Source organism: Macrobrachium nipponense, chromosome 10 (genome assembly GCF_015104395.2).
Source record: "Macrobrachium nipponense isolate FS-2020 chromosome 10, ASM1510439v2, whole genome shotgun sequence".
NCBI lineage: Eukaryota > Metazoa > Arthropoda > Malacostraca > Decapoda > Palaemonidae > Macrobrachium > Macrobrachium nipponense.
In genome coordinates this window covers 103,816,332-103,843,810 of record NC_087204.1, presented here as the reverse complement: position 1 = coordinate 103,843,810, position 27,479 = coordinate 103,816,332, and the positions used below count along the sequence as shown (strand labels likewise).

General features: G+C 42.9%; 2 protein-coding genes across 3 annotated transcripts; both read right to left on the bottom strand.

The window, feature by feature from the left end:
- Positions 1–14,573: 14,573 nt before the first annotated feature.
- On the bottom strand, positions 14,574–22,375 carry LOC135223853 (uncharacterized). 2 transcript variants are annotated; one of them, XM_064262743.1, is made up of 3 exons: positions 17,719–22,375; positions 15,978–16,122; positions 14,574–15,402 (listed from the first exon to the last, which is right to left on the bottom strand). In XM_064262743.1, the coding sequence occupies exon 1, from the start codon at positions 22,373–22,375 to the stop codon at positions 21,374–21,376; it is 1,002 nt and encodes a 333-aa protein (XP_064118813.1). In that variant the 3' UTR covers positions 14,574–15,402; positions 15,978–16,122; positions 17,719–21,373. The 2 variants fall into 2 exon arrangements, with proteins under 2 accessions (XP_064118813.1, XP_064118812.1); XM_064262742.1 differs by having other exon boundaries at positions 14,581–15,402; positions 17,719–22,259.
- LOC135224067 (NFATC2-interacting protein-like) lies at positions 15,113–19,368 on the bottom strand. Its single transcript, XM_064262980.1, has 4 exons — positions 19,105–19,368; positions 17,719–17,841; positions 15,978–16,122; positions 15,113–15,402 (listed from the first exon to the last, which is right to left on the bottom strand). The coding sequence occupies exons 1-4, from the start codon at positions 19,366–19,368 to the stop codon at positions 15,113–15,115; spliced, it is 822 nt and encodes a 273-aa protein (XP_064119050.1).
- Positions 22,376–27,479: the final 5,104 nt, after the last annotated feature.

Here is a 27,479-nt window from a genome sequence, read left to right as displayed (position 1 = left end):
ATTCGTCACCGACTCCTGTTAAGAAGTCTAAGAGGCATTGGAGTCCTCAACCTTCGTGTAGTTTTGCTCCGGATGTGATATTTAGTGAATCTCCTCCGCAGTCGCATTTTTTCGGCTAAAAGCAATGGCTCTCAGACTAGACTTTGTGATAATTCACGATCGCTCGACTCTCCCAAGCGAGTCTCGGTCGCAGTTTCGGCTCGGTCGCCTCGTTCGACTCCGTATTACTGTCTCAGAAGGCAAGCGTATTCGCTCGTCTTTGTTCGACTCCCCTCGCCGTGAGTCGATAGGAATTTCGACTGGTTGTTCGCCTGTGTCGACTTGTGGTGCGAAGACTTCACCTGTTAGAAAGAATCGTTCTTCGACTGAAAGACCATCGACTGCTACAGTGTTAGACGATTCTACCTTAGCTCCATTTAAGAAGCATTTCCAGGATCTTATGAGTTTGTTGAAATCCTCCACCGGGGTAGAACATAAGCCTGATTTCGACTCTGCTTCCGTGCAGTCTGAAGAGGAAGCTTTGGATCAAGATGACAGGATTCGTCGGCTTATTCGAGTCTTCTTAAATTTTTCCTGTCCACTTATCCAGATTACTTTGAACCTGCTTCTCCGTCTTCACCGCCTTCAATGTTCGTTAAAGATAGGAAGACAGCGTATTCGTGTCTACCTAAACTGGTTCTTTCTCAGTCCTCGAAGCAGGCCCTTAAGGAGTCAACAGAGTGGCTTTCTAAGAAGAGGGAAACAGGTAAGGCTTCGTTTGCTTTCCCACCTTCTAAGCTTCAGAGTAAAGCGTATCGCTTCTACGCAACTGGAGAAGTTCCTTCTTTGGGAGTGTCTGCCTCGTCCCAGGGAGACTTCTCCGGTTTAGTGGACTCACACCGAAGAGCAGCTTTTTCGTCAGCTAAAATTTTGTTTTCTTCTTCAGAGCTGGACCATTTGGTGAAGAATATTTTTAAAGTATTTGAGGTATTTAGTTTTTTGGACTGGACTATTGCCTCTTTAGCTCGCAAGATTGAAGACTGTCAGTCTTTAGAAGAAGATTTTGCCACAGACTGGTTAGGAGTTCTGTCCTGTGCGGATAAGGCTGTTAGAGATGGGTCAGGAGAATTAGCAGCCCTTTTTACAATGGGAGTGATGAAGAAGAGAGAAAGGTGGTGTTCTTTCGTGTCTAAAGGAGTCACTAATAACCAGAAGTCGGCTCTCATGTTTGCTCCTCTCTGTAAATCTCATCTTTTCCCTGAAGAAACCATTCAGCAAATTCTTTCGGATTTAGAAAAGAAATCTACTAATGATCTCCTTCTTCAGTCTTCCAGACGTCCGAAAGAGCCTACTACGACAGGAGCTAAGTCTTCTCTTCAGAAGCATCCCTTTCGAGGGAATAAACCTAAGTGGCAACGACCCAGGACTAATTTGCGTCCACAGTACAAGTCCTCAAAGAAACCTCCCCCCAAACCTTCGGACAAGTGAGAAGCCGTTCCTTCACGTGCAAGTAGGGGCAAGACTCCATCTTTTTTGGGAAGAATGGAGTCGAAGAGGTGCAGAGCAATGGTAGTTCAAGTTCTTCGAGAGGGATACTCGATTCCTTTTGTTTTAGATCCTCCTCTCTCCGATACACCAATCAGCTTAACAGCATATTCTCCAGGATCAGAGAGAGCTTTGGCTTTAGCAGCAGAGGTCAATGCACTCATCAAGAAGGGAGCAATAGAGGAAGTCCTCGACAGTTCTCAGGGATTCTACAACAGACTCTTTGTAGTTCCCAAAGCCTCGGGAGGTTGGAGGCCAGTGCTAGATGTAAGCGCATTGAACCTTTTTGTGCTGAAGACAAAGTTCAATATGGAAACAAATCATTCTGTGATGTCGGCACTTCGCCCAGGCGATTGGATGGTGTCCCTGGACATGAAGGACGCCTACTTTCATGTCCCGATTCACCAGAGTTCAAAGAAGTTCCTGAGATTTGTGTTCGAAGGGAGGACGTTATTTTATCAATTCAGAGCCCTTTGTTTCGGCCTTTCGACGGCCCCTCAAAGTATTTACTCGTGTTCTTGCTCCATTGGGGAAATGGCTGCATATGTTGGGCATAAATGCAGCATTTTACCTGGACGACTGGCTTCTCAGATCGGGTTCGAGGACACAGTGCGTGAAGGATTTATGGAAGACACTGTCATTAGCGAGTCAATTGGGAATTCTCATCAACCTGGAGAAGTCTCAATTAGTGCCGTCCCAGAAGATCCCCTATTTGGGGATGATTCTGGACTCTCAGACTTTTCGGGTTTTTCTGTCCCCGAAAAGAATAGAATCTTGCCTCAAAAAAGTGAGCCAATTCCTGAATCGTCAGTCCTCCTCCGCCTTGGAATGGATGAGTCTTCTAGGGACGTTATCATCAGTAGAGACGTTTGTAAAGTTGGGTCGTCTTCACATGAGATCTCTTCAGTTTTATCTCAAAGCGAGTTGGTGTCGGAAGTCTCAACCAGACACGTATTCGTTCCCAGTGTCGGAAGAGATCAAGAACGACTTGAGATGGTGGATGTCGAGGGAAAGATTGCAGGAGGGTCTCTCCCTGACATTAAGGAACCCAGACGTAGAATTATACTCTGACGCATCGGACAGAGGTTGGGGAGCTCTCCTAGGGACCAAAAAGATCTCAGGATTATGGTCAGAGAAAGAGAGGTTGAATCACATCAACATGAAGGAGTTGAAGGCGATTTGGTTCGGTCTGCAAGCATTCGCTCCTTTGGTCGTGGGAAAGAGAGTGGCAGTATACTCCGACAACACCACCGCTCTATCTTATATCAGGAATCAGGGAGGAACCCATTCATTCTCCCTCAACAAAGTCGCAGAAGATCTCCTTCTCTGGTCTCAAGATCGGGATATTTCCCTCGTTCCGAGGTTTGTACTAGGGAAGTTAAATGTACTGGCAGACGAACTCAGTCGAGTAAACCAAGTTCTTCCCACGGAGTGGACATTGCAAGACAAAATTTGTCAGGAACTGTGGAAACTTTGGGGAAGACCTTCAGTGGATCTGTTTGCCACGTCGAGGAACAATCGACTTCCGATCTTTTGTTCCCCAGTTCCAGATCCTCTTGCTTGGAAGACCGACGCAATGCTTCAGGATTGGGACGGGTCTAGACTTTAAGCCGTTTCCTCCATTTGGAATGATCAGAGAGGTGTTGAACAAGTTCCTCTCACATCAAAATGTGTCAATGACGTTGGTAGCACCATTCTGGCCCAGGAAAGAGTGGTTTCCAGACCTCTCAAAGTTGGTTATAGACCATCCCAGACTTCTTCCTCAGTATCCTCGGCTACTCAAACAGCCCCACTTCGACAGGTATCATCAGAATTTGTCCGCTCTGTCACTGACAGGGTTCAGACTGTCCGGAAACTCGTCAGAGCTAAGGGGTTTTCTCGTAGAGCGGCAGAGGCTATTGCTAACTGTCGAAGAAGCTCTTCTGCCAAGCTTTACCAATCAAAGTGGGGAGTCTTTAGGACGTGGTGCAGAAGACATAATTTCTCGTCTTCTAAAACCTCTGTGACAGAAATAGCTGATTTTTTGCTGTACCTTAAAGAAGTTAAGAACTTGTCGGTATCGACAATTAAAGGGTACAGAGCTATGCTGTCCTCAGTGTTTAAGCATAGAGGGCTTGACATCTCCTCTAACCAGGATATTGGAGATTTAATTAAATCTTTTAATACAGTAAAAGTATCCAAGAAGGATAGTGTGGACTGGAACTTGGACGTAGTTTTAACTTTCTGATGTCTTCACGATTCGAGCCACTTCGTGAAGTGTCTTTGAGAGATGTAACGAGGAAGGCACTTTTTCTCTTCGTTTGGGGCTACAGCAGGAAGAGTGATGAGTTACAAGCCATCCACAAAGAGGTGGGGTTCAAAAATCGTAATGCGGTTTGTTCTTTTTGTTAACGAATTTTTAGCAAAGAACGAATCTCCCTCTAACCCATGGCCTAAATCTTTTGTACTTAAGGGATTATCTAATATAGTGGGTCCGATGGACGAAGAATATTTACTATGTCCTGTCAGAGCTCTGAAATGTTACCTGTCAAGGACACAATCCGTTAGAGGTAATTCCGACCGACTTTGGTGTTCGTGGTTAAGAATTCTGCAAAACCCCTCTCCAAGAACGCTATTTCGTTCTTTTTGAGAAGTCTGATACTGGAGTCACACTCTCAAGTCCAAGATCAGACTCTAAATGTGCTTAAGGTGAAAGCACATGAAATACGTGCAGTGGCACAATATGTCGCTTTCCTCGATTCTTCAATCTACGTTTTGGAGATCGAGATCTGTGTTCGCCTCATTTTACCTGAAGAATGTAGAGGCTACCTATGATAGTTGTTGTAAATTGGTCCCTTTGTCGGTAGCGGGCATGATGTTGGGAAAGGAAACATAGGGGAACTTTCTATCCTCTACTGTCTCCTCGCCTTGTTATAGGTTGTTGAGTCGTGGGCAGACTGGAGGCTCATAGTGCTTTGGAGAACCTCCAGTCTTATATTTATTACTTTGAGTATGTCATTATTTTTGGTATAGGTGATGGTCTGTTGTTTATCTGGTTTCTGAAGCCCAGGGCAAGGGCATTATCTGTTTTTTTAATATTTTGTCAACCAACGGTCTTGTCCATGGTTACAAAATCCCACTAAGTAGGGACGACCCTGGCCTATACTGCCACGTCTCCTACGAGTGATGAGAGCGCCAACCAGAGGCAGTATTCTCCTGCAGCTGCTCTCTCACAAGGTAGGGTACTGCAACATTTGCTGTTTAATGTGGTCTTACTGTCATTTTTATGTAGTCCATCTACCCTCCTTCCGGGTAGTTTGGATTCAGCTATGTAACTGTTCGGTAAGTCACTTATGTGAAAATGATATTTTCATGATAAAATAAAGTTTCACATATACTTACCGAACAGTTACATAATCAAAGCCCACCCACCTCCCCACAGATGGACGTGTCGGCTAAACGAAAATTGACGGTAGAAGGCTAGCAGTACCCAGGGTTCCCGGATGTGGGCGGGTCTTGTATCACCTATACTTAAGATAGCAACGCCGCTGGCGCCAACAATTTGAATTTCGACTGCCGTAGGTAAGAAGCTATAAGCTATGTAACTGTTCGGTAAGTATATGTGAAACTTTATTTTATCATGAAAATATCATTTTTTGACGTTTTCCATTACTGATCCCCATACCACATGCAGTAGGTGTTCATTCCAGTTTTTGTACTATCACTAACCCTTGCCCCGAGTGGCGTTCCTGGCCTGCGTTACAGGGAAGGCTTTTTACAAGGAGCACCGTAGGGTATCTACTCGTCCTTCTTGGGAAGGTTTCGCGCCTCAAGAGTTGACAATTTGGCATCCCATTCTTCCAGAAATTTCCCCTCTGCTACTTTCGATGCCCTGTCTCCTTCCTTTTCTTCCACTGATTTGTCTTTGGAAGTATTGAGAGTTGCACAGGATGATTTTGTGTATAACATGACTCTTCTTTCATGGGTGGTAATCTCCCTCCTGGGAGGGAGGAGGCAACTCCATCTTCTTCCTTTGTTTCATATATGGAATTGCACAAGATGGCGACTGTTTGGGCCTCCCTAGGCCTAAGGGGTTCTCCCTCCTTGGATGGCCTATTGTCGCGTTCCATGTCTGCTCGCCATCCTCCTCCGGTCCCCCAAATATGACAAATTTTGTAACTAATTTGTATTTTTCATAACTTACAAACCTGAGGTCTTAACATTAGGATAAATACTCAGCGCCAGCTGGAAACCGGTAAAGTTTAAAATAATTGTGTACACAAGGGACTATTGGCATCTGGCTTGGTCACGAGACATGTGGGGCCACCCACATATCCCTCATTAACTCGTGACCCCGTCAGTTATTCTTCCAACCCAGGTTAGTTGATAGAGGGGTGGTTAGAGGTGGGCCTTTGTATGTTAAGACCTCAGGTTTGTAAGTTATGAAAAATACAAATTAGTTACAAATTTGTCATTTGTTCATACACGAAACAAACCTTCGGTCTTAACTTTAGGATAGACTTACTCTTGGTGGCAGGTAAATACTATTTACCAACTGGGAGTTTGCCACCTATGATTAGTTTTCTGAATACCAGAATTCTGCGAAACAACTGACCAGTATTTCCGAATCTAAGATATATATGAATATCATAGAGTCAGACTTCTGGGGTTTTACACAATGTCATAGTTCATTGCGTCCGAGGAAGATAAGATGATCTGTTCCCCTAATGAACCAATTCATCCACTCATGTAGGTTTGTTATCATTCCTCTCCCCCTTGCTAAAGAGAGGAATGTCCTGCTACTGATAGGTATCTTACTGATACTAACCCTAACAGTATGGCCACTTCACTCACCTGTACCTTGTCTGTTCCAGCTTATGATGGTACTCTCTTCTTACTGCCCTCAGTAAAGAAGGAGACAGAAATTTGAAAAGGAAAGAGGCCAGTTAACTCCTCCATTTCACATTCATACCATCATCTTAGACAAGATACCAACTGACCCGCCAGGGGTACTGGATGAGTTACACCTTTTGTTGAGCAGCCACCAAAGGACCCAAGGAAATTGAGTCCAAGGACCTCTGGGCAACCATATTTATATATACAGGAATTTGAAAGTGGTTTTCATAACAAAGAACCCACTCTTAAATTTCAATGAACAGACACACACCTCCTTAAAATTGCCAGGAGGCCCATATTCCTCTGACTCATTGGTACAACTTGACAAACAAGGAGTAGGCTTGCCCGATCGCCTCTGTTTTTCCTGTTCCTTTACGTCTACCTCGTTAATGTTTCTAGGTGACTTAATTCTTTCTATAACCACAGAGTACTTTGACAAGTCAAAGCCGGCCCTGCTGAAGGTCCCTCACACATACTTACACCGTACTGAGCAAGATTAAGAAATGTATCTGTCGTCATGACCTGTGCTGCATTAACTCATTATCTCGGATTCCGGGGCCAACTGCAACTGAAGTTCCAGGCTACTTTTGAGTCTACGTCAAAACCCTGGTTATTGAGTACTCCCACTCTACCAAGGTCAGAGGAAGACCCCCCATCCACAGTCAGTTTCCTGTAACGTGACTGATGTATGTGCCTGGTGGTAGTCCGTCAAGGCTACTCTGATACAGAGTATGTTTTCACTTATCAGATTGGAGTTCTTATGTGCCCCATCCAGTTCACTGCTCCTGATTCATCTGAAGATTAGTCAGTGTGAAGCGATATTCACATGCCCAATCACCAGTCCAATGTACATCACCATGCATGTAAACATGTAATTACAGAGATTCTTCCCTCTGTTCTGACAACCTCTCCACCAGATCATTGTTTACTGACCAAATGCCATTAATGGACAGAAACGTCCACTACACAGGCAGTCACGGCCAAAGGGTCATTCTGTATATGTGAGCTAATGACCTTTGGAGTCGTGTTACGTCTGAGGTGACACTCTCCACCCAAAAACTGAGAATTATTAGTTTGAAAGGGGATACTGGTCAACCTCCAGGCCTTGAGATATTCTACCTATCGGTGATGCCTCTTCCCCACACGAATCTGGTAGCGATGATTGTGCTACGATAAACTTAATCAATCACCCATCCTGGGTCCTCCTTAATTACTGGAACCCATCCTTCCGTCCGGGACATGGCGGGACAGGTAGAACCAAGAGTTTGCATAACCTCCAGGATCTTCCCAGTATCACAAATGGAATCCTCAGGCTCCTTGAAGGGTGAAACCCCTGAGATAGCTATTACATGGTTTTTCCATTATACGAGTTCCTCTCTGGACGAGTGGTTTGTGCACTCATTTGCCAAACCGGTGGTCCGAGGTCCTACTCCCATCTCAGCCAACGTGGAATCAGAGAACTTATTTCTGGTGATAGAAAATAATTTATCAATATAGTGTGGTTCGGATCCCACAATTAGCTGCAGGTCCCATTGCTAGGTGACCAATTGGTTCCTAGCCACGTAAAAAATATCCAATCCTTCAGGCCAGCCCACAGCCCTAGGAGAGCTATTAAACAGCTCAGTGTTTTTGTAAAAACTAAGATCCCAACCACGAAACACCTTACGCGGTGACCTGTTACAATATATGTGCATATGTTCAATATGCTACCCTCCAAAGGGAAATCCTATATTGCCAGAAACCATCTTGGTGCTATTCTCGAGTAACCTAGCCCAGAATTGTACCCAACGTCACTTCACCCTGCCTCCCTCTTGAAGAACGGGAAACTCCCCCCTTTCCCCTTCGCTCTAGCCAACTGAAGCTTGAACCCTCTATGTTAGGTTCATGACTTCAATATAAAAACTAGACCAGTATGGAAGAGACCCATTTGCAGATTCCAGGTTAACCTAGCCAACAACCACTTGGACTAGTCTAAGTAGGTATAGTCAATTAAGAATTGACTAACTTATTTTAAGTTGGCAAGACCAGGTTGACCCTGGCTTGGTTAGGTCAGGCTATGTTACCTGTTCCAATTAGGCTAGGACCCTGGTTTGGTTAGGTTAGGCTATGTCAACACTTCCAATTAGGCTAGGCTAACTCCTCCATCACTTAGGGTAGATTAAGCCCATCCGAGATTTACACTTAACTAAGCTAGGCCAGTTTAGACTAGCTTAATCTAGAAACTAAATGACTTAGGTTAGGGTAAAGCCATTCAAGAAAGTTTGGGCTATCCATGCTAGGCTACAACCACAACCTTCTAGGCTGAGGTGGTAAGTGTTTCGAATGGGTAGCCTAGGCACTAGTCTAAGCTCGGCTATACTTATAACCTTAATATTCGTCCAACCTAAGATAGTACGGGCATGTTCAAGCAACCGGATCATGTTAAGTCATCAACCCACTGTTAGGCTAAGTTGACATGTATGTCGGAACCACCTAACCTGTGAGTTAGGCTAAGCGGACCCGGCTAAGCTAAGAATTGTACCACTCATACTAATCTAAGATAGTAAATGCAGGTTCGAAAGCCAAACCGCAACCATTAGTTGGTCCAAGCCAGCACATGCATACCCAACCAGTTAGTTCGGACAGTCTAAGCTAAGAACTACTACTCAGATTAACTAAGATAGTAGCAGTAGACTCGAACTGGCTGGAATAGGCTACAAATATAACCACTTGTTAGGCTAAAAGGTATGACCCAATTATCCTGGCTATAGTATCTTAGGTTACAAGTGCCCTACTTAGGCTTGGCTACCTTATGTGACGAAAGGATGACATTCACCTCTTTCTTTCGACTTTAAAGTTCCCATTTGATTTCATTAAGAAGAATGGTTCTACAGTACTTTCAAGGAACCAAGCTTTCAATTAACTACTTGTGTAAGAGTCGAAACGTTTGGTCAATATTCTTCTAGGAAGAAACCAGCTTATACCAACAAGTATATATAAAATATGTTAATTCTCCTTACCTGTAAAGGTTTTAAGTTTTCTGGAGTCAACCCAAAGTATGCTACTACCCACCATTCAGGCCGCATACGATTACTAAGAGGTATCCATATCCTTCTATCAATCTGTGCATTTTACGTGTTGTAAAATGGACTCTATATGAGTAGAACAAGGTAAACTCTTTGTCTTCTCTTCCCTCCGGTTCTAACGCACTATGTTCAGCCACAGGAGACGTTAACTCACTCCTACCCTCTGACAAACGTCCAGGTGTGTCATGGCCGTCCGACCATACGGCCGCAGCACGTTTGAACTTTAATGGCCACTGATGGCTCGGTCTCGAATAGTCAGTAGGCTCTGAGAAGGTATCTATTTGCATATGTCATGGCCTTCCGACCATACGGCCACGGCACCTATGATCTTTAATGGCCACTGATGGCTCAATCCCGAATAGTCAGTAGGATTTGAGAAGGTATCTATTAGCATGCGTCATGTTTGTCCAGCCATACGGCCTTGGCACCTTTGATCCTTAATGGCCGTTAATGGCTCGATCTTGAAAATATTATAGTCAGTAGGATTTGAGAAGGTATCTGTTTGCAATCCTATATACAAATATGAGAGCTATTGTATCATATTTTATTACTCTTGACAGCTAGAGTCCATGGAAAACTTTTGTAAAAGCATCGGCGTATGTATCAAGTTAAGCCACGGCATTGTAGTCTCTCTTAGACACTTTGGTAGTCGCCACTGGCAACTCCATGTCGGCCGCTAGCCCAGCGACAGTCGACGCTTTCGCTCGTTCGGACTCTTGTAAACGGCTTCGTCCGATTGCTCTGAGCTTACCAGCCACTGACTTCTTGATTTTCTTGCTGATTGGGCTGTGACAGTCCTAGTTCAAAGATGAAGAAGAATTTACACTTCTCCTCTTGTCCCGAGGATCAGTCACGAAATCCCATATCCTCCAACGCTTGACTGGTACACATCGAACTTAGCTATGACATTATCTAGAGAAGAAGATGAAGGCGGCGGCGAATCACGCCTTTTCTTTTTCTTATTTAGCCATTTTTACCTCTAGATCCTGTTTATTCTTCATTACTGTGTGTACCAATGAGTCAAAAAGCGTATTAGATTCTGGAGGCAGCTAAGTAAATCAAGAATCGGTAGGCTGTGACGTCATGACTACCGCCATTGCAGCCAAGATCAAGAGACCCAACCTTCTGTGGCATTTCTACTTTACAAGGATGTGACAGTCCTGGCTCGAAGATGAAGACGAAATTATTCTTCTCCTCTTGGCACGAGGATCAGTCACGAAGTCCCTGATTCTAGCCTTTTCCAACTCTTCACAGCAGCCACACTAGACTAACTTTCCATCATTCACTTGTTTGACAATTACAACTACTTCTTGTGCTTTCATATAAGGGATGTAACAATCCTGGCTCTAAGATAGAGAAGAAACTTCTCCTCTTGGCTCGAGGATCAGCTACGAAGTCCCTATTATTTCCAGGATTGGCAGGAGAACGCACTCGCATCAAAGTCAGTCACCTAAGCTTGACGCCTAAGCGGAAGGATAGAGAGGAAAGACTTGTCTTTTCCATTATGTGACTTATATCTCCTAACGCTTGTAATTTCTCTCAAAAACAATGTGCATTAAAAACCTCCCATCCAAAAGCTTAGTTGTAAAGTACTCTTGTACCTCGAAATGAAAATGGAAGCATGCCTTCATGTAGGCCGCAGCTGTGAAGAGACATCATGGCGGTCGCCATGTTTATGACGTCACTGAGCAACTCGAATGCGAAGCCAGCACCCTACCAGAAGTGCAAGGCTGTTGATGTTATTCTTGTAGTCACAGCAACCTGACATTAAAGGCTGCCTTGTTGCCCTATCTGCTTCTTTACAGATGGCGACGCATCCGACCGCCATCCAGTGCATGTCAGGATAAAAGGGACATCCATCACGTGGGATCCTGGATGGCAACACGATGTTAAACATCAAACCAACTGTCCTTTTGGGTTGGTTCTCCTGATAAGCCTAACGCCGACCACACACCTGCATCCTCTCTACCCATGTATCTGGAACGAAAACAAGATGGCGATGCAGGCCTCTTCCCGCAGGGAAAGGAGCACAATTAGTCATAATTACTTCCCAAAGCACATCCAGATACATCAAAGCTTTGGATTACAGGCAATCTATATGAATATGCGATATTCCCAAGCATAGGTAACGAATTAACCGTACCTTAAGAGTTTCTTCACCTACGACTTACTACACTAAGAGTACTTAGCCGGTTTCCATCGACGTTGAAACCGACGAAGAAAATAACAGGGCGTATAACTGCTTCTTGTGATATACAGGAAGTCTCGCAGCATGAGAAAGCTTCATATGAAGTTCACATACCCAGGAATTCCAAACAACAAATTGAAAACAACAGGGGGCAAACTAAACTGGCTTTAAAAGGACGGAGTAAACCACGTCCTTACTTGAAGGCGGTAAGAAAACAACTGACGGGGTCACGAATTGAGGGGTATGTGGGTGGCCCTACGTCTCGTGACCAAGCACAGATGCCAATAGTCCCTTGCGTACAGAATTATTTTAAACTTTACTGGTTTCCAGCTGGCGCTGAGTATTTATCGTAATGTTAAGACCGAAGGTTTGTTTCGTATATGAACAATTGTCAATTTAGGAAAGTACATTTCTGGAGGAACTTTCACTGTCAACAATGTATGCTATATGGAGGAAGATGTGTAAGGATGAGGTTGAGGTGATTTAAACAGTTGGTAGCACCTGATACTTAGGTTTCCCTCTAAAGGTTTGTTGGAATACCTTTTCTTTTTGGCTTCAAGAAGTAATCAAGTGAACTTACAACTCCTTAAGTGATGATGACATTTGTCTAGTTTGGTGAGAGCTATTAACCCTCTTACGCCGAAGCCCTAAAAATCAAAACCTCTCCTGTATGCCGGCGCCGGTTTGGAGTGAGCGCGGAAGCGGAAAAAATAATTTTTTCAAAAAATCACAGCGCGCTTAGTTTTCAATATTAAGAGTTCATTTTTGGCTCATTTTTTTTGTCATTGCCTGAAGTTTAGTATGCAATCATCAGAAATGAAAAATAATATCATTATCATATGTAAATAATGCGAGATATGGTAGCGAAAAAAAAAATTCATAGATAATTGTATTCAAATCACGCTGTGCAAAGAACAGTCAAAGCTAACGAGTTACTTTTTTTTCTTTGTATTGTACACTAAATTGCAATCATTTTGATATATAATACATAGTAAAAACAATAAAATCAACACCGGAAAAATATTATCACAAAATGATGTACGAATTTGTAACGCGCGGACGTAAAAAAATGTTATTTTCAAAAATTCACCGTAATTCTAAATATTGTTCTAGAAACTTCCAATGTGTTTCAAAATTAAGACAATTATTTAATATTACGATACTGTAAGAGTTTTAGATTAGAATTGCAGATTTCAACCATTTCGGACGAGTTAAATTTGACCAAATGTCGAAATTTTTATATATATATTTTTTTATATGCACATATTTCGGAGATGGAAAAAGCTACAACCTTCACTTATTTTTTATTGTATTCTTCATGAATTTGCGCACATTTTGATATATGAAACTCTATAAAACGGCTAATATAAAAAGGAGCAAATATTAGGATAATACGATGTACGTATTTCGGAGACTTGCGGCCGCGAATCGGCTAGCGGAGTGAAGGTAAATATATTTTTCAAAAATTCACCATAAATCACAATATTGTTCTAGAGACTTCAAATTTGTTTCAAAATGAAGAAAAATGTCGGAATATTACTAGGCCATAAGAGTTTTAGCTTACAATTGCGTTTTTCAACTATTTCAGTAGAGTCAAATTTGACCGAACGTGATTTTTTTTCTATATCGTGATTTATATGCAAATATTTCGAAAAAAGAGAAAAGCTACAACTTTCAATCATTTTTAGTTGTATTCTACATGAAATTGCGCACATTTTCATATATAAAACTTTATGTAAAAGCTAATTTTAAATGGTGCAAACATTTCGACAATCGCACAAAAATAATTCTTATTTTTTCGGAAGAGTTACTGCGCGGACGTAAGGAATTTTTTTTTTTTTTTTTTTAAATTCACCATAAATCGAAATATTGTGCTAGAGACTTCCAAATTGTTGCAAAATGAAGGTAAATGATTGAATATTACTAGAATATAAGAGTTTTAGCTTACAATTGCGTTTTTCGACCATTTCGGTAGAGTCAAAGTTGACCGAAAGTTGAAATTTTTGCACTTAACGTTATTTATATGAACATATTTCGAAACTGATAAAAGCTACAACCATGGATTAGTTGTATTGTGCATGAAATTGCGCACATTTCCATATATAAAACTTTATGTAACGGCAAATTTAAAAGGGTGCAAACATTAGGACAATCGCACGAAAAAATTTATCGGAAGAGTTATCGCACGAACGTAAGGAAAAAGTTTGTTCATAAATTCACCATAAATCGAAATATTATGCTAGAGACATCCAATTTGTTGCAAAATGAAGGCAAATGATTGAATATTACTATAATATAAGAATTTTAGCTTACAATTGCGTTTCTCGACCATTTCGGTAGTCAAAATTGACCAAAGGTTGAAATTTTTGCACTTATCGTTATTTATATGAAAATATTTCAAAACTGATAAAAGCTACAATCATGAGTATTTTTTAGTTGTATTTTACATGAAATTGCACACATTTTCATATATAATACTTCATGTAAAGGATAATTTAAAATGGTGCAAAAATTATGTCAAAGTGACGATAAGAAAGAAATTCGCGCTTGCGCGCCTGCATAGCGATTGTAACCAAAACAACACCTTGATCCGTGAACTCCCAGCATCCCCCAAGGCGCGTGATTCAAAAGTTTTCGGCTGGTAGGACTATAAGTATTTTTCCGCGAATTTTTAAAAAAACTTTTTTGAGCCGACGGATGATACGTCCAATCGGCATACGGGAGACATTTTGACTCTACGTTTAATACGTCCAATCGGCGTAAGAGGGTTAAGAGTCAGCGATGTGGGTGGGCTCAGCAGCCCCTGCCTTCTGGAAGGGTTTGTTTTTTTCAATTAATGGAGGTGGGTCTGGAGATGTTAGACTAATTTCACCTTATCCTAGCTGAGGGGTGTTGCACAAAAGTCCCTGGACGCTATCTGTAAACCCCAGCCACCAGGCTGTGTAGCTACCCAGCTCCATTCAGACAAGTATCTCGCCTGATTGCTTGGTAGTGACAGGTATCTAACTCTTCCACCTTCTCCCTATGTGGATCAGCAGGTAGGGATGGGTACCTACTGAATCAGGCTACAATACTGTGCAGGTATACTTCATAATTTGAGCATCCATCGAGCTTTGTCTTTTACATTAGAATATTTCTGCCCTTCCCTTACTGGGGAGGGGAGGGGGGGGATGGAACTGCTTGCAATGAATTACCAGAGTAGAAATCTCTCTTGTTCTTGGGTTAAAGTATTTATTTGTTAATATATAATCTGCATTACATACCTATTTACAAAAAAAGGGAAAAGGGAAGTTAAATAAATTTCAGTAAAAAAAATCATAAAAAAAAGTCATAATAATAAAAAAAATGGAACTGCCTTCTTGTTTTCCAAAATCATATGGTAAATCACTGACAATAAATGGACATCACTGAAATTCCCTATTTCAGGTCTGCAAGTATCACATACAAAAGAAATTACAAATCATGTTCTATACACATCTATACATTCATTCCCCTCTAAATCTAAAGATTTAGGTGTGTCATTTGGATTTAAGGTTTCCCCATCAAAACTGAAATGCAACTCTTCCACAGGAATATTTTTCTCTTCGGCATACCTATGCATCAGTTCTTTCATCTTGGCATCAGGTCTGATGAAGATTGTAACGACTCCTTTCCTATCTGAATTTTGTACTTTGAGAGGAATGGTTCCAGGACTCTGGTTGGTTACAGTTTCTTTCACTAGTACAGCTGACTGAGATTGGACCCCACATTCTGAAACATTTGTGATAGGATATATGGGGGCTGTATGGCATATTATGGGTTATGGCATAAGGATTAAACTGACTCAATACTACTAGTATTTACTGTTGGCTACATTGAAAAGTAGCAAGACCAATTAAGTAGTGCATCTAGTGCGAAACAAAAAGAACAAAATGAAGAAGAAAGGCTTTACTTCTGCTCCATGAATATTTGCCTTTATAGCTATACAGGCACTATGTACACAAACTAACTTTACATACAATAACTCTCCAATATATCAAACTTCTTTGTCACCTAATTTTTTTTTTTTTTTTTTTTAAACTGCCTCAAGAACTAAATCCTACAAACTAGTGTTTGCTGGCTGTATAACTGATACAGTCCTAGATAATCTGAGGAGCCTTCAGAATGTTTGGACAGACTGCCACTGAGGTTTGATTGGTGTCTCACTACCAGCACACCTCTTATAATACAACTCTAGGTCTGGTGCTACTGAATGAATACAACAGGCCACCAAAGAAATTTGAATGCTTAAATATATCAAAACCAAAAGTAATTTAATTAATTTGTAAGGAGACAAGAATACCTACCTATAATAGCTCCATATTTGAGCTTTAAATCCACTGGACATTTGTCTCGGCTGATGACTTTGTCATCGTGACATAACAAAACTTGTGCAGCATTCACACTTAAGTGGTCAGCAACTTCGTCATACACTGAAGACAATTTCTGAAACTAAAAAAGTTAGCCCAAATCAAAACAAAATTAAAATTTACTTTTTTCTAGCAGAGCAAACTAAGCTTCAGAATAAGGCAGAAGCCAATCACTTGTTAAATGGAAAGCAGATGATACAGTAATTTGTTTAATTCAAAATACAATTGATAATATAATAGATTCATGTGTTCACAGTGGATTGCAAACTTGGAAAAAAGCTAAATGAATCTTCATTAATTAATATATCAGAATCAGTTTGAGAAGCCTAAAAATCAAACCTAAAAATATGTGCAAGGTACAAAGATTTCATAATCTTTCTGATATTCAACAGCACATTATCTACACAATAGTCTGGCTACATTATCCTTTTCAATATACACCACCTTTGCATTATACAAAGGATGTACTAAATTCTGTCTCACAGATATAAGCTACTGCTTTATAAATGCTGCTCTGCAGTAGTCAAGATAGATTATACCAAACCAACAGCAACTTAGGAACATTACCTTCCCTCAAGACTTATTTGTGCCCATGAACCAGTATGTAGTTATATAGCCATCATCAAGGAAGAGAAAAAGGAAATTCCCTTGTAACATATTTTTCCAAAAATATAATCATTGATTCTTGAACGCAGCAACCACCTCAAAATTAGTCTAAAGTTCTTTTAGTAGCAACTTTTCAGAGTAGAATACCAATCATTCTTTTTTAAACCGTACCATAAAACACTCATAAACTGATGTTATGACACTTAAATGAAATAAAACAATACGGAAAAACTAAATTACTACATACAAAACAATGGATGAAATGCCTCATCAACATTATAAAAAAGCAAGTGGTGGTGCACAATGCAAATAAACAAGGCAAGGTCGCAAGGTCAAGTGAAAGAGGAAGCAATACCTAAGACAACCACCTAATTGGGTTACAAACCACAATACCATTTGGCCAAGGCCAAAGTCTCATACCATAAATATGCATAGAAATAAATTTCTTAAATCACAGCCAGTTTCAAATGTTAACCCAAACCTTCCAACATCAACTTTTAGGTTCAGAGCACAACGACTTGTGATGTAAATACTTCATACTGCATTCTGCACATAAATGAAAAATATAAAAATAGGAGTAAAATTATAAAAATATGGGACATTAAGGCTAAATCACTAAGAAATTGAGTAAAAATGAAAAACTTAAAAACTTCCCACAGTACAGTAGAACTACAGTCCTCGACCATGTTAGAACTCAAAGCAAAATTTAAGAGTAAATTTTGTTCATAAAAATCATATGGTTCATCAGGAATCCAACCTGATGAACCATATGATTTTTGTAAACAAAATTGTCTCGGTTAGTCACTGCTGGTTGAAGTTGTTGTTTAAAGGCAAGCTCACTCTGCTGCTATTGTTCTGAGCAAGTACATGCCTGTACAAGAATATTTCCTTAGTTTTTATGGAAAAATTTCATTCAGATCTCGACTGAATCACATCTAGACACTTCTAGAATGGATTAGCATCAAGGTCCAGTGTTCTATTGTACCTTGAATGAAAACCTTTTCTTATATGTAACATATAATTATGAACTGTGAGATTCAATATGATACTGTATCAACAGAAAATGACATACCTGTCTAACTCTGCATCGAATATAATTAGATTCAAACTTCACAAACAGTGTTACAATCTCATTTTCAGCATCATCATCGACATCACTCAAGACCGTTATATCACCATCAAAACTGTCATTACCCTGGAAAATTCAATAAAAATGTTATTTTCATAAAATAAATTTTTGAACATACTGACCTGGTAGTTATATATATAGCTTACGTCCCCGACGTCACGGCAGAATTTCAAAACTCACGGCAATCACCGATTCAGTAGTCAAATGCACCACCTGTGCGCCCTCTACCCAGATACGTAGAACCATTCCAACTATTCCTCAGATCTTCCATGCCCATAGTCTCTAGAGGGGAGGAGGGTGGGAATCAAATTATATATAACTACCAGGTGAGTATGTTCAAAAATTTATTTTATCATGAAAATAACATTTTCAAGCATCTAACTCACCAGGTAGTTATATATATAGCTGATTGACACCTTTGGTGGAGGGTCAGAGACAACTATCATCGTTGGAATTGACATAAGAGTTAAATAAAAACAAACTTACGGGTTCGTACCTGTTAAGGAAGCTGACTTCAATGATATCCTGCCTCATTATGTCTGCTTTCCTTATGAGATCCAGCGATCCACCCAGGGGGCTGAAGACCTCTTGGAGACTGTCAACCGGTCAAACCTCTATGTGACTAGACTCCCTACAATACCCTTGTTCCGGGCGCTACCAAGGAACAAGTTGACCACCTGACTAAGGATCAATGATTGTGGAAGACTGCGTCCAGTCTCCACAAACAACCATAAAAATTTCAATAGTCCCAAGGTAAGAACAGAGTATTGGTATATGTGATTTTTTAAGGAGTAGTCCCTTCCCCTATTACTGAATGAGCTGCTACAACGGACCCAGTGTGTAGCAGTCATTATACAAAGTCTGCACTTGTGTAAGATAGTGTGACGCAAACACTGACTTGCTTCTCCAGAAGGTTGCGTCCAGGATATTCTGAAGGGATCTATTTTGTTTAAAAGCTACCGAGGTTGCTACGGCCCTAACCTTGTGAGTTTTAACTTTTAGTAGCTTGAGATCCGCTTCATTAATTGCTGAATGCGCTTCCCTAATTAATTGCCTTATAAAAAAGGATAACACATTCTTTGACATTTGCAGAGAGGGCTTTTTGACAGAGCACCAAAGCCCCTCTGAATTGCCACGTAATTTTTCCGTTCTTTCCACGTAATGCCTCAAGGCCCTTACTGGACAAAGAACTCTTTCTGCTTCCTCACCTGTGAGATCCAACAGGTTTGGAATTTCGAACGATTTGGGCCAGGGCTGAGAAGGGCGTTCGTTCTTCGCCAGGAATCCTAGCTGCAGAGAGCAGATAGCCTTGCCCTGTCTGAAACCTACAGCTTTGCTAAAGGCCTGGATTTCACTGACTCTTTTTGCTGTTGCTAGACTTATCAGGAAGAGAGTTTTCATGGTGAGGTCCTTAAATGATGTTTCCTTTAAAGGTTCGAACCTATTAATCATGAGAAACTTCAGAACTACATCCAAATTCCAAGCTGGTGAAGATTGTAGTTTCTCTTTAGTGGTCTCGAAGGATCTAAGGTCTTGTAGATCCTTATTATCCGATAGATTCAGGTTCCTATGCCTGAAGACCGCTGCTAGCATGCTTCTATAACCCTTAATGGTAGAAGCTGAAAAGTTATGCCTCTTCTTAAGGTATAGCAGAAAATCTGCTATCTGAGTCACAGAGGTACTGGAAGAGGAAATGGAGTTGTCCCTGCACCATCCTCTAAAAGTCTCCCACTTGGATTGGTATACCTTAATGGTGGAAGACCACCTTGCTCTTGCGATGGCTCTAGCTGCCTCCTTCGAAAATCCTCTAGTTCTAGTGAGTTTTTCGATAGTCTGAAGGCAGTTAGTTGAAGAGCTTGGAGGTTTTGGTGATACCTTTCAAAGTGGGGCTGTTTGAGTAGATCTACTCTTAACGGAAGGGAACCACTAGTCATATCCTGGTGCCTTCGTGAGACACGAACTTTTGCATCAGTTAGTGTACCACTTTGAATGGCGGGAAGGCGTACACATCTAGATGATCACAATTCATGAGGAACGCATCTATGTGGATTGCCTCGGGATCTGGGATTGGAGAGCAGGAAGTCCCCATCCTCTTCGTTTGTGCTGTGGCGAAGAGGTCTATGCATGGGCGACCCCAGGTTTGCCAAGACTTGATGTTTCCTGCTCAGGATGTCTGCCCTTACATTCTTCTCCCCTTGAATGAAGCATGTCAATAATGTCACGCTTTTCTGTTTCATCCAGGGAAGAAGCTCTCTTGACGTCTTGTAAAGGGACTCGGAGTGGGTTCCGCCTTGTTTGTTGATGTAGGCCAACGCCGTCGTGTTGTCGGAGTTGACCTGCACCCCTTTGTTGTGTACTGCACTTCCGAACTCCTTGAGAGCCAGAAAAACTGCAGTCAGTTCTTTCTGATTGATATGAAAGTTTTCCTGTTCTCTGTTCCAGGAGCCCGAGACCTCCAGCTTTCCCAGTGTTGCTCCCCATCCCGAGTCCGAGGCGTCGGAAAACAACACTAGGTCTGGGTTCCTCTGTTTTAGGGAAAGGCCTTCCTGGAGCTTGACGGGGTCGTTCCACCACCGTAGACAGTCTTTCATGGAGTCCCAAACTGGAATACACCTTGTTTCTAGCGTCTTCCTCTTGCCCCAATGCCGATTGAGGTGGAATTGAAGAGGGCGAAGGTTCAGTCTTCCTAAGGAGATAAACTGTTCTAGCAAGGAAAGGGTCCCCGGCAGACTCATCCATTCCCTCACGGAGAACTTCTGTTTCCTTAAGAATTTTTGCAACTTTTCCAAGGCTTGTTTCGTTCTCAATTCGGACGGAAAAGCCCGAAAAACCTGACTCTGAATCCTCATACCCAGATACAAGATTTCTTGGGATGGGATCAGTTGAGATTTTTGACGGTTTATCAGAAGGCCTTGGTCTTCCGATAACTGAATCGTCTTGTGAAGGTTCTCCAGACAGCAGGTGTAGGAGTGGGCTCTGAGAAGCCAGTTGTCCAGATACAGCGAGGCCCTGATACAATTTCTGTGTAGCATTCCTGCTACGTTGCTCATCAGCCTCATGAATATTTGAGGGGCTGTGTTTAAGCCGAAGCAAAGAGCTCGAAATTGGTACGTTTCTTCCTTGTAAACGAACCTTAGGTACTTCTTGGAGTTCAGGTGGATAGGACGTGAAAGTAAGCATCCTGAAGATCTAACGAAACCATCCAGTCGTCTTGTCTGACTGCGGCTAGAACTGATTTCGTTGTCTCCATCGTGAATTTTGTTTTCTTCATGAAAACGTTCGGGGCACTCACGTCCATTATTGGTCTCCATCCCCCCGAACTCTTGGGAACAGGAATAAGCGGTTGTAAAACCCTGGAGACTCCAGATTCCGAACTTTCTATTGCTTCCTTCTGAAGCAACATAGAAACCTCTTGCTGTATTGCTTGGATCTTGGTTTCCTCTCTGTATCTTGCTGACAGATCGATCGGTCGTTCTGCTAAGGGATTTTGTATCCCTCCTTGAGAAGCTGAATCGACCAGGGATCTGCTCCTCTTTCCTCCCATGCTTGCCAGAAGTTGGAAAGTCTGGCTCCTACTGCTGTCTGAAGAGGATTGTTGTCAGACTTTGTTTCGCCCTTGTCTGAAGCCTCTTTTCTTAGAACCTCTTGACACCGGTCTTGTGCTCCCTCTACTGAGGGATCTGCCTCGAAAAGGCCGAGAAACTTGAGGTAGAGGTCTAGATTCTTTGAGTTTCTGAGCACTGAAACTTGATGGTAAGACCTTCCTTGCTGCCTTTGTCATAAGATCTTTAGTTGCCTTTTGAGTTAAGGCAGAAGAGACTTCCTTCACCAATTCTTGAGGGAAAAGATGAGTGGAAAGGGGGGCAAAAAGTAATTCCGCTTTCTGAATGGGTGTGACCCCATTCGAAAGGAAAGAACACAATTGAGCCCTTTTCTTCAAGATTCCCGCCGAGAAAAGAGCAGCAAGTTCGTTAGATCCGTCTCGAAGAGCTTTGTCTATACACGACATCAGATGAACTAGTTCTTCCGTGTCGGTAGATTTGGAGGCTTCTAATTTCTTCCCCAACGATCCCAGAGTCCAGTCTAGGAAATTAAACACCTCGAAGGCTCTAAAAATCCCTTTGAGGAGGTGGTCCATATCAGAGGAAGACCAAAAAACCTTCGTCTTTCCCATGCCCGTCCAACGAGAAGCGTCCACAAGACTGGAGTAGTCCCCATGAAAAGAAGCGGGAACTCCCAGACCGAGAGCTTCTCCAGTATCATACCAGATGCTAGATCTGGACGGTAATCTGGCCGGAGGAAATGAGAAAGCTGCCTTTCCTTGGTCTCTCTTCGTGTCCATCCATTCCTTCATGATCTTCAATGCTCTCTTCGAAGAACGTAACAACACCATCTTTGTGAAGTCGGACTTCTTAGATGTCTTTCCTAGAGTGAACTCTGAAGGTGGGGAATGAGGGGCAGCTGGAAAAAAGTTTTCCGGAAAAAGTTCCGTGAAAACTTTCATTAGTCTTTTCAAGTCCAACGAAGGCTGTAAATCTCTTTGGTTTTCTTCGTCAGACAAGTCTTCTATTGGACCAAAAGGAGAAGGGGGGGGAGTCATCCCTCCCCTCTTCCGATCGACCCACAACCGACGTCGCTATGTCATGTTTCGTCGGTGTTTTATAAGAAAATTCTTGTCACCCGCAAGTGTCCTGGCGTCGAGAATCATGACGCTCTGCCTCCTGGTGTCGAACTTCTTGACATTCGGCGTCATGTTGATCAAGTATTTGACGTTCGGCATCTTGGCGTCCAGCCTCTTGATGTCTGGCGTCCTGGCATCCAGCTTCTTGACGCTTGGCGTCCTGGCGTCCAGCCTTTCGACGCTAGGTGTCCTGGCGTCCAGCTTCTTGATGCCTGGAGTCTTGCCGTCCAGCATCTTGACGCCTGGTGTCCTGGCGTCCAGCCTCTAGACGTTCGGCGTCCTGGCGTCCAGCAACTTAACGCCTGGCATCCTGGCGTCCAGAATCTTGACGCTTGGCATCCTGGTGTCGACTTCTGGCGTCCAGGCTCTTTGACGCTCGGCGTCATGTTGTTGAGAAAATTGACGTCTGTCGTCTTCCTGGCGTCCAGCTTTTAGAGGCATGTCGTCCTGGCGTCCAGCTTTTAGAGGCATGTCGTCCTGGCGTACAGCTTTTTGTCCAAGCTTATGACGAATGCTTCGCTTGGCGTCCTCTTTGTTTGTATTAGGCTGATAAGCCTGCATTAAAGAAGAGAGCTTTTGCTGCAAATCTTGCAGTAAGGAAACTGCAGAGCTTCTTGCTGCTGGGGACAGACTGGGGAAGCCGCAAATTCAATCTCATGTTCGGCGAAAGACGAACGTCCTGAAGGCGAACGCCAATCCGCAGGAGGAGCTGGAGCATGAACTGAAGGCATCCACTCGTCCGATTCTTCCTGTCCTCCTATCAAAGACAACGACCGCCTGTGCGACATCTTGCGTCTTAGCTTGGTAGGGGAGCAAGCATCGGAGTCAAAATGGAAGCGATCAGGAGTCGCAGCACGCACCGAAGGCTTGCGTCTTGGCTTGGTAGGAGAGCAAACATCGGAGCTGGAAGGGAAGCGCTCCGGGCTGCTCCAATGACTACATCCTGGCAGTTCTTGACGCTTGGCGTCCTGCTCTACTGGATGTTGGGTTTTCATGGGTCTCGATTTCGCAGTCTGACACCAGCCCCGTCTGGGTACTGCGTCGTCAGACGACAAAGAAAACACTTTAACCTCGCCTTTCCAATGGTGAGGGTGAGCGTCCTGGGATTTGTCTACAGGTACGCTCGAGGGGACGGCCTCTCGGGAGCTAAAACCTCTCGCCTCCCTTCGTCGGTCGACATTCCTTCTCACAGGGGTTGGTGAGCTTGGAGGCAGTCTAGGACTAGGAGCACGACAGGTCCGAGCGGACGCACCCTCCACTGCACTTGCACTTTTTATATCACTAGCCACTTTCAGATCTCTCACATCAGACCACAATTTCTCCCTATCCTCTGCAAGGGATTCTACCCGTTGTCCAAGGGCTTGAATGGCTGTCATCATGTCCTTTAATGTTGGACTCTTACCTGATTCCGTAGTTGGATCTGGTACTGCTACTACATACGAAGGATCAAAAGGTTCATTGATAGATAGAGAACTGTCTATCCCTTGACTATCCTTGGAGGAGCGAGACATAGTACTCTTCGCTCCCCTTATTCTATACTTCTCTAATTTCCGCACATAGCAGTAATACTCAATCCATTCAGTTTCAGGGAAGTCCACACATTCATTACACCTATCACCCAACTCACAAACTTTACCTATACATTTGGTACAAATAGAATGAGGGTCTATAGAAGATTTAGCAAGCTGAGTCTTGCAACCTTTCACACACATTCTCACACTCGATGCAGTCAGTCATGTTGGGAATTATCAAAAGATAAAAAAAGCAAGGGTCAAAACCAACAATATCCAAATAAGTCAAGAAAAATCCAAATCCAAACTCCAAATCAAGCGAAAGCCAAAGCCAAAGTGTACTTCACCAAATCAACTGCAAAAAACATGGGCTAAGCGAGCGAAGTTCCAACGATGTCACCGATAGCGGCGGCAGGGAAGATCTGAGGAATAGTTGGAATGGTTCTACATACCTGGGTAGAGGGCGTACAGGTGGTGCACCTGACTACCCAATCGGTGATTGCCGCGAGTTTTGAAATTCTGCCGTGACGTCGGGGACGTAAGCTATATATATAACTACCAGGTGAGTTAGATGTTTGAAAATCAATTACACAGTAGCCAAATATAATTAATGACCATCTCCAAGGTTCCCAAATCCAAATGACCACAGATTTATGCCACTCCAGCTGTAATGGCATCAACTGCATTATTAATCTATAGCAAAGAGCAATATTATAAAGCAGTCTCTCATGCCTAGACTCTAGATAAGCTTGTGTAATGCACCTGTTCTGAAATAAGTAAAAACAAGAATTTTTTTCAGTACAGCGTATAATTCAAAGACTGACCCTACATGTACCCAACTGGTAAGTACTGAATAAGATACATTTCTCTGGTATTCCCTTTTAGATGTGCTCTTAAGACTACAGTTGACTGATGAAGAAATAGCAAATTCAAGACCGAGTGTGAACCATGAAGGCTGGTTGGTAAGTGAAAGAAGATTAAATACAGTTTTATGGTGTGCATAAACTACAGCATTGCATGTACTGTACTGCAGTACATATATGGTATGTATGTATTATATGGTATGTATGTATCTCTCTTCCTCTACTTCACTGTATGATTACTGTGCACTAAAAAAAAAAAAAACAGGATGTAGTCTGTACTCAATTACATATCTGGTTGTACCAGACCCCTGCCTTCAGTACCTGCGCCACGGAGAAGTTCTTGTGTAACTCGAGGGAGTGTACTTCTAGGTCATCTTGGTGCTGACGAAGAGTCTTCAACACTCAGCCTGGGATGTCGAGTTTCTTCAGAAAGCGCGGTCGCACTTTCACAGGACAAAGCAGCATCTCCTTCGCATCGAAGGCGGTGAAGTGCATTAGGGAGGGGATTGTGAAGGACTCTAACCGATCGTCAGGAACCGAAGGGTTCCGAGTCTTCGCTACGAAGTCGGTACGAAATCGAGCGTCACGAATCCCCATCCCCTGGATGCTTGACTTCGCAGGAAAAGTCATGCAATTACCTCAGAGGAAAAGAAGGGAATGGTCGTATGACCTATCCCTCTTCTCGACTTCGGTGATGTCCTGTACTGGTCTATCCGTCTGCAGCGAAGTGTCTCACATTCTCCTATCCCCAAGCAGTGAAGTTCTTCTTCTCGGTAGTGGATAGGACACCGACACTCAATGGTGGGTGTCGATGGTATGGGTACTGTGACAAGCCGTTAGGACGAAGAAAAGGCTGTTATGGAACAACCGAACTAAGTCCACAGCGAAGTTCGTAACTGACTTGGGCGCTCTGACAGCTGCCGACTGACTGCGTTCGGTAGGAGGCAAGTTGTCCAAGCACCCGAGCAAGTCACGTGACCTTCGCCTTAAAAGGGTTATGCCAAGAGACTTAACAAATAATTTGTTCGTCACCGATGCCAGAAGGCGAGGTGATGATTCTCTTAAGGCATGTGCCCAACAGGCGAAAGTCAATTGCCTTCTAGAGACCGAGGTCCCCAATGGCAGATATCTCATAGTATAGTTGATTCTCAGCTAAGGAGAAACACATATGTGTCGTTGAAGACGAAGGTGTACAGAAAATGCAACCTACGTCTTCACAGCTGAACCGAGAGAAGGATTCTCAAGATTCTGAACCTGTGCTACAAAGACTGAGAACGCTAACCACTATTCATTGCTGTCCGGTGAGGATCGTAGTTGCAATAAAAGCGGAGCGCTTTTCAGTAATGAAGACACAGGGAAATACTGCCTGAAGAACTGCTTCTCATGGGCTGAACTTTGGAAGTAGAGCTGTCAGGTCGGAGAGTAGCGATGTCTTCTGACACATCTGTTAATTCGGGGCGAACAATGAATAATTGCACACCTACGAATACGAGTATTTTTGAAGACAAACTCAGATGTCTGCAAAAATCATTCGCATTATCGCGGTGCGATGCAGCGGAAGAACTAGTACAGACTTCTGTTACCCAACCGTGCGGTAAACAGAAAGATGAAAGAGTCCAAGAGATATCTCTGTTGAAAATTCTCGCAATGTCGAAGGCGATGAAATAGAGCGTCACAGCAGTAGATGGTCCTTCATTATTGCGAGAATCCCCGTTAATCAGAGACCTAAGTCCATGATTGTTGGGGTAAGATACGGTTCTTGGTAGTCAATCAAACCAGGGGAGAGAGACGTAACCGACCGTGCATCTCCGAGACCTAGCTGATACTGAGCTGCTATCAGGCAGTTCAATACGCAGTAGCTCTCGGTGACTCGTCATCCTGAGTTGCCAGTTAATCCCTTCCACGAAGGAATGCGTTCGGCTAGAACCATCGAGCATAAAGAATACGCTCGAGCAATTATATTTAAACGAAACGGATTTCGGTAAATACAAAAGCTGATTTGGTGTTGTCGTGACAATACCAAGTATCTAAAATCGAAACTGATAACTGCTGGGAGGTTGCAGGCAACCCCGAGTTGCAGTTCAATTAAGATACAATTCGTCTCGGTCACAAACCGTAGAGTTAACTACGGTATGCGCCTACCCCCCGGACAATTCAACTGTTAAAAGAATCATGTCGCGAGGGTAATATAAGTAGTATATATGTAGGTTCTGTACCACGACCTCCATCCTAAATTCTTTTCCTCTTGAGGAATGAGAATAAGGATTGGAGATCGACCACCTTCGTTCTCTAGTCAAGAGAGTGAAGGGGAAGCCTTTCCCAAAGGAAAGCTTCAATGGTGAACAGAATACCGAAGACGATAGTTCAAGCCAAACTGGAAGTTCCCCCCCCCCCCCCCCCCCCCGCCCGGTCCGTTCTTCCTCCATTCCAGGTTAATCGCCTACTGTAGATACTCTTCTTTCAGCAGCAGTCTTCTTCCAAATGCTAGAAATTACAGGAATTCGAGCATCAGCGAGGTTCCCGATTATCGTGTAACAATTATCGGGGATTCTCGCTCACTTTGAACCGTGGTCTCGCCTAAGTGTTTGGAGATCGTAAAAAACTCGAACACTCTGACTGCGCTAGAAATTCCGTTGAATTCTAAGCACT